This window comes from Sceloporus undulatus, chromosome 5 (genome assembly GCF_019175285.1).
Source record: "Sceloporus undulatus isolate JIND9_A2432 ecotype Alabama chromosome 5, SceUnd_v1.1, whole genome shotgun sequence".
Classification (NCBI taxonomy): Eukaryota; Metazoa; Chordata; class Lepidosauria; order Squamata; family Phrynosomatidae; genus Sceloporus; species Sceloporus undulatus.
In genome coordinates, this window is record NC_056526.1 from 183,821,062 (window position 1) to 183,834,333 (window position 13,272).

The window sequence follows — 13,272 nt, forward strand, 5'->3', positions numbered from 1 at the left end:
CCATCTGAACTAAGAACAAAACCAGCAAAATGCAGGCCTAGGACTAACATCTTCAATTTTTCCCCGTCCTGTATGGTTTTTAACACCTTGCCTGATGAAGAAGCCAGTGGAGCTTTGAAAGCTTGCAACATGTATATTGTACCTTTTGGTTGTCCCAATAATGGTATCACTCTGGTGGATTTTTGATGTTATAAGAATGTATTTATTTCATTTGTATGCTGCCTTTCTCCTAGAAGGGACATAAGGCAGTTCTCAAATAAAAACATTTAAAAAACAACAACATTTAAAATGGTCAAAATCATTTAAAAAAAACAATATAAAATTACATTAAAATATACAGAAGTTAAAAGACATAACTAAAGCACAGAATAAGTAAAGAGATAGTAGAGGAATATCTTGTTAATCTAATAATAATAATCTAAATGAATTTAAGGCACGTTACAGATCGCCCAAAACGGGTGGTCTCGCGCCACTGCCAGTTGCTGCGTCCGGGAACCGCAGCAGCCAAACCGCGCAGTTCCCGGGCGCAGCAACAAAGAAGCGCCAAAATGGCGCTTCTTCCTGTGCCCCGGAAGAGGTGCCACAAGGCGTGAGGTGGAGTCTCCTTCCTTGGAGGTCTTTAAGCAGAGACTGGATGGCCATCTGTTCGGGATGCTTTGATTGAGATTTCCTGCATGGCAGAATGGGGTTCGACTGGATGGCCCTTGCAGTCCCTTCCAACTCTACAATTCTATGATTCTATGTCCCATTAACTAAACATAAACAGTTTTTAAAAACCCTGGAAAATGTATTAAAACTCGCACAGCTTAGAAAAGTATTTTTTAAAACATTAATGTGTTTTCATGATAAATGAAATTCTTGAGTAATAAGTAATTAATTGATATTAATTGAAATTTCCCTTTTTTATAATATGGTTTATTTGCAAAATAGTTTAATCATCCATTATACCTTTAGTTGGAAAGTGAGCTTCTAAAAAAAATCTATCCGTGGCCTGAAGACATTTAGCCTATTTTAATGTTGGCCCATAACTACTGCCAAGTTGTGTAGGTCTGTTCTAATCCTTACCAAGGAAGCAAACAATGTGGCCGGGAAGCTGAATACAAACCAAGAAAAGAGAAGAGCTTTGCTGCGGTGAAGCAACTCCTTCGTGACTGAGGTCATAGCTTGCCACACCTCTTTCCCCAACTTTGATCGCATGCTGAAGTCAAGATTACACAAACGAAATGGGCAGACAAGCTAAGGACAGCTCTTTTCTACATTATCTTGCCTCCCCACCTCCATGGGAACTGAACATTTAAAACAAAGAAATTCTCAGAAACAAAGTGAAAAGTGATGATAAATAGTACAGTGTGTGTCTTTGAAGAGTTTATTCTTGACGTTTCACCAGCATCTGTGGCTGGGATCTTCAGAGAATGCTGGCATGGAAGTAAATGGTGTGTGTGTGTGTGTGTACATACTTTGTGACCCTGGGCAGGGAGGAGTGATTTCCATGTCACACAGTGTTCCAGACAAAACGGATCCAGACTTACGGTAGGGGCCCCCAAACCAGGTATTGGGCTGCAACCTCCAGTTCTAGATGGGGTCACACTCTCCTCAAAGGACTGTCTTCGCAGTCTGGGCGTGCTTCTTGACCCGTCGCTTCAGATGAGGAATTAGGTGAATGCGATGGTCAAGAGCGCCTGCTATCAGCTCCGGCTGATACGCCAGCTGCGCCCTTTCCTGGAACACGGTGACCTCAAAATGGTAGTACATGCACTGGTAACCTCAAAGCTTGATTTTTGCAATTCGCTCTACATGGGGCTACCCTTGTGCCTAGTTGGTACAGAATATGGCAGCCAGGTTGGTCACAGGAACAGCAAGGAGTGACCATAGAACACCAATATTGAAGTCACTCCACTGGCTGCCTATCAGTTTCAGGGCACAGTACAAGGTGTTGGTTATCACCTTTAAAGCCCTACATGGCTTGGGCCCAACCTATTTAAGGGGTTGCCTGCTTCCATACAATCTGCCCCATACCCTCAGGTCCTCTGGGAGGAATTTACTGCAGCCCTTAAAGACCAGGCTGACGGCAACCTCCCAGAGGACATTTTCTGCTCCCAATTTATGGAAAGGCCTGCCGGACGAGATCCGTCAAATCACCAATCTAGAGAGCTTTACAAAAGCCATTAAGACGGATCTCTTCCGGCAGGCCTTTCCGGAATAAAATATTCAGCCATGGATAAGACTTCCAATCTATGATGATTATGAGTTGGATCATTTGGATTTTAATATGCAGTTTTTAATCTTACACTGTTTAAACTTGCTTTAAGGGGGGCATTATGTACATACGCATGTATTTTAACTTGTTGTATGACGCTTTGATTGCCTGGCAAAAAGTGGGATAGAAATAAAAGATGTATTTATTATATTATTTATTTCCAGGACATACAAAATACAAAAACAAAAGACCTTAAAAGATGATCCAAAACCCACTGCAGAAGTAATCCAGTTTGAGACTGCTTCAACTGCCCTGGCTCAACGCTAGGGAATTCTGGGAACTGTAGTTTTGCTAAACATTTAGCCTAAACTACAATTCCCAGGATTCCCTCGCTCCGAGCCAAAATATCCTCCATTTTGAGCATGGCAAAGAAGCAGGAATTTACATTCCTAGGACTGCTTTTAGCTTTTGTTTGGGCACGTCCTCCATTTTCATTCAATGTCCTCCATGTTGAGCTATAGACTAAGCATAAATTTACATTAACATTAGTGTCCTCCTTTGGCTGGAATGTCCTACATTTTGAGGCACGCTTTCAGGGAAACGACCTGAAAAGTCACACAAATCAACAACCACAAATAATAATAATAATAATAATAATAATAATAATTTCTATTTATTTTTTATCCCGCCTCTCCAATGGGACCGAGGCGGCTCACAACAGAGCAAAATACAACAATACAAAATAATAATACAGTAATAATAATAATAATAATAATAGTATTATTATTCCCTCCAAAGCAACAATATTATAACTTCTTGATCTGGAGGGCAAAAGCTGAGGTAAACGTCGGAGGAAAAGGGCGGCCTGCTCTGAGGAGGCGAGGAAGGAGGAGGAGGAGAAGGCCTCCGTCCTTGGCGGCTGAAGGGAGGCTCCGTCCGGCCTCGCGTAGTAGTCCCCGCCCCGCGGCCTCCGCGCTTCTCCGGGCCTCCCTCCTCCTCCTCCCTCCTTCCCTCCTCGGGGGCCGCCTGCTGCTGCTGCTGCTGCTTCTGCCATTGGGAGCCCAGCCGAGGCACTCGCTGTCGGTCGCCTTCAACCGCCGCCGCCGCCGCCGCCATGAGCTTCTTGTTGTGAGTCTGAGGGAGCGGGAGGCCCGTGGGATGGAGAGGCCAGGAGCAAGGCCTCGAAGGAGGGGAAAGCCTGCCTCCCGGGCCCTCCTTGGGGCTGGAGGAGCCGGCCTTCAGGCCTGGCTCCAAGGAGCCCTGCGAAGGAAGGAAGGAAGGAAGGAAGGAAGGAAGGAAGGAAACGCCGCCACGAACCACCAGACAAGACCCAAGGCGCCCGGTTCTCCTTCGGGGAGACGTTGCCTCTGTCTGGCAGCCTTTGTGCTGCCCCTCGGCCCCCATCTCCCCTCAGGGCTTCCATTATCATTATGATGATGCCCCTTCTTTTCGCCCTCCTTCCTTCCTTCCTTCTTCCTCCCTCCCCCTTTCCTTCCTTTCTCTCTACTTTCCTTCCTCTATTCCTCTCTTTCCTTTCTTCCCCTTTTCCTTCCTTCCTTGCCACCCTCTTTCTCTTTACTTCTTCCTTCCTCTCTACCAGCTTTCCTTTCTTCCTTTTCTCACTCCTCCTTTTCTTCCCTCCCTCCCTCCTCCTCTTCTTCTGTTTTTGGCACATACCCTTTCCCTCCCCACTCCCTTCTCAGGCCTCTTCCTTTTCCCTCTTGCAAGGGAAGCAGTGTTTAATCTTGTGTGTGTGTTTGTGTGTGTGTGGAGCCTTCTTCTCTTCCCTGTCTCCCTGCCCAGGCCTCATACTAGAAAGGAGAGCTTTTAAAGCAGGTTCTTTCTTGTCTTGCTAGTCCTTCTTCTTCTTCTTGGCCATAAAAGAGGAAGGAAGGGAGTGAGTGGCTCTTGCCTGGGAGGAGGATGTGGCTTTTGGGGGTGCTGGAGGGGAAGGAGGGGGCTTGGGCTGGTAGTGTGCTCTCTCATGCCTCTCTACACTCTGCACACCAGTTTGATACCACTTTAAGTGCTGTTGTTGTTGTATGCTTTCAGGTTGTTTCTGACCTAGGACTACCCTTGTCGCAGGGTGTTCTTTGCGGGTTCACCATGCATGGCTGAGCAGGATTTGAACCCTGGTCTTCAGAGTCATAGTCCTGCATGCTGGCTCTCCACATCACACTGGCTCCATCCTATGGAAACCTGGGATTCGTAGTTTTACAAAGTCTTTAGCCTTCTCTGCCAAAGTGTTCTGGTGCCTCGTGAAACTGCAAACCCAAGGTTTCTGTAGGATGGAGCCTGACAGTTACAGGTCCAAAACGCACTGTAGAAATCATCCAGTTTGAGACCGCTTTAACTGCCCTGGCTCAATTCTAGGGAGTTCTGGGAACTGTAGTTTTGTGACACATTTGTGCCACAATAAACTATAGTTCCCAGGATTTCCTGGCTCTGAGCCAGGGCAGTTAAAGCGTTGTCAGACTGGATTATTTTTGCTGTGTGTTTTGGACCACAGTGGTGTCAAACTGCATTATTCCTGCTATGTAGATGCACCTCTAGTGCAGAAATGATTGGTTAGTTACCACTAAACCACCTCCTGTCTTAAAGGCTTGTATTATTATGCTTTTGTACCCTGGAAAGCCTGTGATTTTCTTTTAAAGGTGATGTGACAGGTGGTGCGTCTGAGTGCTATGCCAAAATGATAACATATGTGATTACAGTCAGCCCTCCACATTTGTGGTTTTGACTTTTACTGATTTGATTATTCAGGGATTTCATTAATATGTTCTCTCTGGATCTCTAGGTCCTCCAGTGTGAGTCCGTTGTCAGCTTCTGCCAAATGTCATGTTGGAGGACCTAGAGATTCCTAGGCATTCCAGTGCGATTTTGTGGTTAACCTCTGGCAGATCTTGACCATAGAATTGCCTTGGAGGACCTAGAGATTCCTAGAGAGGTATTCTCTCAGATTAAAGAAAGTGTGTTTTTTTATTTGTGGTCTTTCCACTTTGACGGGGTCCTGTGCCCCTAACCCCAATGAATGTGGAGGGCCCACTGTATTTGTATATGGACTTTTACATTATATGAACTTCAGGGGGTTGTTTACAACCAACGGGGGAGAAGGGTGTTGGAGGGAGCTTTGGTCTTGCAAGTAGCCCATATATCTGCCTGCGCTTCCTTCCTCCTCTGTGGCAACAGCTTGGAGACTCCCTTGTGGTTTCTTTTTGTAGTCATAAAACGAAATGGCATCTTTTAGCTTGCTTTCCCTTCCATCCTTTTAAAGGGAAAGCAGGAGGCCTATAATCAATCACTCTTTCTCCCAAACAGTCTCTTCTGTGACACAGATCTCTCTCTCTCTCTTGAGTGGTATTTGCCATTAAGTCGTTGTCAAACTTGGAGGAAGAAGGGGTTTGGTGTTGGTGTGTGTGTGTGTTTATGTGTTGTCTTTCTGTGGAAGTTGATAGTTAACGCAGCTGCTGCTGTTGTTACTGAGGGGGGATGGCAGCTAGACATCCTGGACAATAACCAGAGAAATCTCCTCTTGCCTTTTGGACTCTTGCATTGATGTTGTTGTTTGCACTGTTCTTGTTTTTTTTTAAACCCATTCTTTTAAAAGAAATATTTGCTATGGTAATAGACAAACCTCTGATTTGGTTAAAAGGGGGATTTACATGTTATGTATCTATATTTAGAAACCCATTGCATAGTACTGTACTGTACTTTGCAGCCATATAAGTCCTTTTAGGAAATGTAGAGGCCACAGAGTGTTTTATAGTGGAAAAACGATGCCTGCATTTTTCTTTTTGTGGAGGGTCTCTTGCTGTGAGGGGAAAAGATCAAACAGTTTTGAGAAGTGGAGACCTACAATTGAGAAAATATATATCCTCTCCTTCTGTTAAACACTGAGAAGCACTAGAAAAAAATGTATAGGACTTTGACAAGTACAGTATAAGTAGAGTCTTGTATACAAAACTAAGCCTCATTTTCAAATGTGTGTTGTGTTTCTGTATAGAAGAGGAGGACTCTTATGGCACCTTTAAGACTAAAAGGTTTATTTTAGCATGAGCTTTTGTGGATTGCCGCCTGCTTCCTCAGATGTACAATGAAGTACGTGACTGGCCTGTATTAAAACCATATGAAGTAAAAAAAAATGGACCCTTGTGGGATTGACATGCATTCTGAAATTCTCAAGCTTCTGGTTGATTTCTGTTTGGTATTGTTGTAAAAGGCAGGTGTGGGAAAGGACAGATGCTGCTACAAGTACTTACAACATAAAAATAGGCGTATCTTCTAAAGAGACAAAAATAGATGCTAGGTACTTGACGTGCAAACAGTGTGTAGGGCCTATGGTTCTGTTATTTGGGTTTGGAGTTGAAAACCACAACAAGTCATCTGCAGTCCCTCCCAGTAGGAGTGGAGAGAGTGTAATTATGACAGTCAACACAAACCAGTTAAGTGACTTACAGAATAAAACACAATACAATTCTGGGAAAGGGGACATGGGTCTTGAAACAGTACAGTATACCCCTTTGTTGCAGAAACCTTCTTTCAGCCCTGATCCTGTACAACAGGCATTAGCAACTTGTGGCTCACCAAATGTTGTTCAACTGCAACTCCTAGCAGCCTTGAGTAGCATAGCCAATGGCCAGGATTCCTAGAATTACGCTCCCACAAACCTTTGAAGGGCCATTGTTTTCCACTGCTGCTTTAAAACAAACTTGTATGTACAGTATATGCTTCCAAAAACCTCTGTGAATGTTCAGTAATGTTGACATAATCTTTTTGTTCCCAAACTTGACACTAAACTATTGAATGATCAATCTAGGACAAGCATTAGGAAACAAATAGGACAGTTTTCCCCTGCCAGAGTCCCCAGCCAATATGTGCCTTTGTGAATAGTGACAAAGTGTATGTGACATCAGCGTTAATTCTTCTTTGATCCTAAAAACAATGCTGAGCCACAGGCTACTTTTAAAATGGCTAGCACCATTTCATCTAATCCATTGATTCCTAACTTTTAATCTTCCAGGTGTTTTAGATTTCAACTCCCTGAAGTACTAACCACTTGGTCATACATCTGGAGGACCAAAGTTTGGGAGCCACTGATTTAACCCCTAGTGCTCTTAAAATCATTTGGAAAACTTCCATGTGCTACACACACACATATATTTTGTGTATATATATATAGTGGAATATTATCCATGAAAGCTAATACTGTAATAATTTTTTAAACTCTACTATTGCACAGTACTCTATTTTTGCCACAACAGACCAATACAGCTACACTTGCCCCTCCGTATTTGCGGCTTTGATTATTCACGGCTTTTATTAATATGTTCTCTCTAGGCATATCTAGGTCTTCCAGCACAACTCTGTGGTCCACTTTAACCAAAAGTTGCACAGAAGGACCTACATAGAACACTCCACTAGGCATTTCTAGCTCCTTCAGCACAATTCTAAGGCCAATGTCTGGCAGATGTTGACAACGGAGTTGCGCTGGAGGACTTAGGCCTGTTATAGACTGCCAAAATAAAGCTGCTTCGGGTCTCTTTGGAGGTATGCTATTTAAATGATGCATGGGTCCTAAGAGTCCGGAGGTCGCACCAAAGCCACACTCCATTCCTAAGTACTGGAGTGCAGCTTTTGGTGCAGCTTCCGGATTCTTAGGATGCATGCATCATTTAAATAGCATACCTCCAAAGAGACCCGAAGCAGCTTTATTTTGGCAGTTTGTAACAGGCCTTAGAGATTCCCAGAGAGGTGTTCTCTCAGGTAAAAACATATTGTTTTTCTTACTTGTGATTTTTTTCTCATTCACAAGGGTCCTGTGCTCCTATCCCCAGCGAATATGGAGGGACAAGTGTATCTCTGTTGTATTTCCAGTAATTATAACTGGAATCTACATTTCAAATTTACAAGGAAATGGTTTGCTTAAGAAGTCTGCTTTAAAACATGCTAAGACCTAGTAGAGTAATCTTTTGTGACTTTATGCTACTTTCTACACAATTAAGGCTTATGGTAGCTTCTGACTATAAGCTCTTGATATATATTTGTTCTGCTTGCCAAAGCCAACCCAAGACCCAGTAATCTAAACTACAGTTTGAGAAAAATCCTCATGGCATTTGAGATTGATGAGAGCAGCTGACTGTTCAGAAAGATCTGGAAGTTTCTCCTTGTCTTGCAAAAAGAAATGAAGAGGGCAAAATAACTTACAGTACTGTCTTTTGTTTTGAGACTTTTAAGACCTAATTACAATCACGCTACCTGAAAGGTCATCTTCCCTCGTATAGTCCTGTTGGATCATGATAATCCATAAATAAGGTCTTGTCTGTGTCACATTTTGCAAAGTTCTGTGGTAGTATGACAACAGACTGATGCCTTACTTCTGGAATGACCTTCCTTCCCTTCATCATATTCTCGGCACCAATAAGCATGTATTTTCAAAGGTTTGTTAAAAAATACATTTATTTAGCATGGCTTTTCCTATCCATTAAATAGTTAAATTCTTTTGAACTTTGTCTAGTTGAACCTTGTGATGTGTTTCTGTTTGGCTGTTTTACAATTTTTTGTAACTCATTTGTAGATTTTAAAATACAGTCGATCCTCTGTTTTTGCGGGGGATCCGTTCTGGACGCCCCCTCCGAAAACGGAGACTCGCACATGTTTAAGCCCAAGTCTGTGAAAAAGGAGGGGCAGCTTTACATAAATGTTTTTAATATTTTTGCTTCCATGGCTGATAAGCATGATGGGAAATAAGGGTGAGAAAATAGTCTCTAACTTTTGTTCTTCAGTTCTTTTTCAAAGAGTAAAAGAGATTAGCTTTTTTCTTTCATTTCAGAACTTTGGACCTCATTGTGGTTATTAACCAAGGAGGAAGGTGTAATTAAAATATTTATGGACCACTTCTCATTTAGAAATTCCTAAACCATGTACAGTAAATTACACAACAGCAAAACATAAACATCTTACAAATTAGAAGGCTTCAAACTGTACTCAGACAGTTAGTGGTTGGCGGAAACCATGATGCAGTGCTTTTAATAAGCACTAAATGCACATATCTATTTCTAAAAAGAACTCTTAATGATTTAAAAAGAGAAGGTGCTTCTTCCTGGTCTTCCCTCGTTGAGGAGAAAGAATACATGTGTAGTGTGGCTGTTGTGAGGCGCCAGCAGCAGTGCTGTGAACTGCTGGTATCCTTGTGTTGTAGATCATAGGATTGTGCTGTTGGACAGTAGCATTTCATTGGAAATTTAAAAGCCATACTTTCATATAAGTCGGTTTGGCAGTATTTCTTTAAGAACAAATTACTGCATAGTTGCAGAAGGCATAGCCTGCATTTCCCAGAAAGATGTTAAAGATAGCTCTGGTAGGCGTACCATATGGCAGCATACCACTGCTTCTTAGAATTATTTTAATTGCCTACAAAAAAGAACCCCATAGTGGAGGAAAAACATACTTTTCTTAAACTCTTCATTTCTCAGTAGCTCATTTTTGTTATATCACTGACTAAGTAGCTTTTTGACCATATAAATTCCTGTGCCAAAGTTGATGGCTTTTTGCACAGAACCAAGCTTATTTGCCAAAATCAAGTTTAAGTAATCTAAATAAATAGCACATCTAAGATTTCACTTGAATCTTGCTCCAAATATTTAAGAAGCCTCAAAAATGATAAACCAGCCTTCCTAAGCCTTTATAAACTGCTATCAGCCCTCGCCTATATGGAGCTCTAGTCCAAAATGTGCAGAGGACCATTTCTCAGAAAAGCCCTTTCTAAATTGTGTAATTCAGATCTATTTAAGAAAACTAAAAATACTGTCTTACAAAAAAATCTTTCAGTTCTTCTTGCAGGTCTCTTAAATTTTGTATAATAGGAATGTTATGATGGACTTTGGGGTGAAAAGGATGGGCAGAACAAAGCGGCTTCCAGACACTTTGAAGGAGGGGTGGAAACCCAAATGAAGTTGTTCTCTGGGGCTAAAACTGGAGTAAAAAGAGGCTGGGATACTCTGGATAAGTGGATAAAATGTGCATCTTTGAGACTGCACATAAACAGCCCAGCACCAATGCGAGGCTGTGGCAAAGCAAACAAATGAAAGTGTGACAACTCCAATTGATGTAATTACAACAACAACAACATATTATTATTATTATTATCCCGCCTTCTTCCCAGTACAGGGACTCAAGACGACTTACAAATCTAAAACAGTCCAACATACATAATCCAGACATTCACAGCAGTGAGGCAAGGGGTGAAGGGGGGGGCAAAGAGGGCATGTATGGAGGGCCTCCATGATTGTGCTTTGCCAGTGTATCACTCCACATCAGTGCCCTGAACCAGCAAAGCATCACAAGTGAGACTGTGTGGCTGATCAAAGGAGCGGCTATCCAATGGGATGGTATCTGGGCAGGACATGGGGGGTAACTGGAGATCACAAGTGATGTGTTTGTGCGACAGTTCACATGCATGGTGGGGAAGTGACAAAAAATTGCCAGTGGCATGGCTTGATGCTGCTCCATGTGTGGTCTGCCCATGGGTGTTCAGCCCACCTTGGGAGTGGGTCGTGCAGACTGCAGGGTTTCGACCCACTTTCGAAAAATGCAGAGTCTGGCCACTTTTTCTTGCCCTTCTTCTCTGGCCTTTAGAATACCTTTGGGAGGGAGCTGTTTGTAATGCTGTCCTATTAAAGTGCTGATACAGTTCCTCCCTACCCCTGGGGAGCACAAGTTAAACATGCTTTGGACTTTTAGAAATCTGCTAAAATTTGCTTATTGAACAGAAGTCAGTGCGTGTCACGTACTCTTCAGGCAGCCCAAGTGTGAATATGTATGCATGCTTCTGTCTAGAGATTGCAAAATCATTTTCTTATGGGAAAGTATACTGCCTGTGTCTGCTTTTGCTTACATATTCTGTACAACATATATGCTTTCTTGAGCTCCCTTTGGTGTTGCTTGGAAATGCTCTTTCTTCCATGCATGCACATTGCTTTATAAACTAGTTAATGAGGTATTTTATATTTGTCTTTAAATCTCTTGTTACTGCCCCAGCTTTACTGTATGATGTATTCTGTACTAAATAAATGCATCTTTAGAATGCCCCCCCTTTGCCCAGTATAAATTGGAAGGAAAATATCTGAATTTAACTGGTTTTTCCTTATTGAACAACTACTGCAAGACCTCTGGTTACTTCATGATGATTCATGTCTCCTTTAAAAAAAACTTCCATGAGAGACTTTTTAGGGCCTTTTAACTGACATCTAGCCTACATTTCAGTGTGATTATACAGAGGAAGCTGACAAGAGAACTCCACATGGTGATTAATTCATTGTCATCAGAACACATAAAATTGGGCATTGATTTTTTTTATTTTATTATTATTTTTTTTTGCTTTGGCATTTCCACAAAATGTGGAAGGATAAAATATGCAGTTCTATATGTTACAGTGGTGGTGGCAGTCATAGCATTTACACTCATCCCTCCGTATTCACTGTGGTTAGGGGCACCCCGTGAATGTGGGAAACCCACAAATAACAAAAATACTATGTTTTTACTCAAGAGAACACTTCTCTAGGAATCACTAGATCCTCTAGTGCAACTCTGTGATCAACATCTGCCAGACATTGACCATAGAATTGCACTGGAGGAGCTACAAATGCCTAGTGGAGTGTTCTCTCTAGGAATCTCTAGGTCCTTCAGTGTGACTTTTGGTTAAAGTTGACCACAGCATTGTGCTGAAGGACCTAGAGATTCCTAGAGAGAACATATTAATAAAATCCGTGAATAATCATATCTGCAAAAGTCAAAGCCATAAATGTGGAGGGATGGGTGTATATGCTATAACTGCATTTGTAGCATTTATACCCTGAACCTTCAATACTTTAAATGTTCTCAGGATAGCAGTTTCAAGAACGGAATAGTGAAAAGATGGTGCTGTTGCCATTGTTCTCTGGACTCCATTTGTTGGATTTGCCATCAGTAGTGTTTCCAAGACTGCAGTATTGAGTACAAGGACATCAGCCTATGTCAGCTTAAAAGAACAACAAGCAAAGAGTAAAGTGAAGGCCAAGTTGAAGATTTTTTTTCATGTGGCTATGTATGAACATTGTGTTGTACAGGAACAAACCCACTAAAAGCACTCCTGCAAAGAAATTGATAAACTCACCTGCCTAATAAAAGGGAAATCATGGGGAAAGTATAAAATTGACTGGGAATCTTTAGTTAGTTTTTGACAGAAAGAATGGGGAATAAAATGAATGGTTGGATAAATATTAATTGTTAAATTAATATGAATTAATAATTTGGATATATAATTTGAAAATGATGTGCATATATATATATATGTATATATGAATTATCATATGATCTGTTTTGACAATATATATGATAGAGAAATACTAAGGAATGTTATAGAAAAGGTGAGAAGGAAAGCTTATAATTGTAAAATGGAATAGATCGAACTGAAAGGAATGTAATAGAAGAGGGTATAAAAGGAAGTTCGGGAAGTCTGTTTGTTTTGCTTGTTTAGTTGATTCATTTAAGCCCAGTTTCTTGTCAATCTGTGTCTGCTGTGGTTATTGTTGCTAGGGTAATTTTGTATTGATGTGTTTTAATAAATAAACAATTTTTAAAAACCCTGTTGCAATTGTGAGGGCAAAGAGAAATATAACAATGCTATCTCTGACCCACCATGCTGGCTGGTTGCAGTTCTTCTTCCCTTCGACTTGTGGAGGACAGATGTCTTTAGCAGGAAGTACCCTTTTCTGTTGGGGTGATTTTGAACACATATTCTCCTTTGCAAATGTTTTCTTCAACACATGGAAGTGATAGAGGGAGTGCAGCTGGTGTGTGTTTGTTCTTGTTTTCCTCCTTCATGTATTCCTTGTACTCATAAATACCTGTAATGTCTGAATAGGAGTTAAGAGACCTCTATAAAACGTCCTGTAGCCCTGTTCCAAATGTAGTTCTTTCTGATACTGTTTTCTCACTACATGTGAATATCAGTTGTAGAACTTATTCCCTGAGATTTTTGTGAATTGCTAATTTCCAATGAACAGAGAGTTTGCTGCAATTGGACTTGGACATTCTGA

The 13,272-nt window shown here is 41.6% G+C and overlaps 1 protein-coding gene across 1 annotated transcript in view; it reads left to right on the plus strand.

Annotated features, from left to right (window-relative positions):
• The first annotated feature begins 3,082 nt into the window (after nucleotides 1–3,082).
• Nucleotides 3,083–13,272, plus strand: part of MOB1B (MOB kinase activator 1B) — a 46,700-nt gene continuing 36,510 nt past the window's right edge. Inside the window, exon 1 of the mRNA XM_042468004.1 lies at nucleotides 3,083–3,325. Within this exon, the coding sequence (XP_042323938.1) occupies nucleotides 3,312–3,325 (14 nt within the window). The 5' untranslated portion in view covers nucleotides 3,083–3,311. The remainder of the gene's footprint in view (nucleotides 3,326–13,272) is intronic.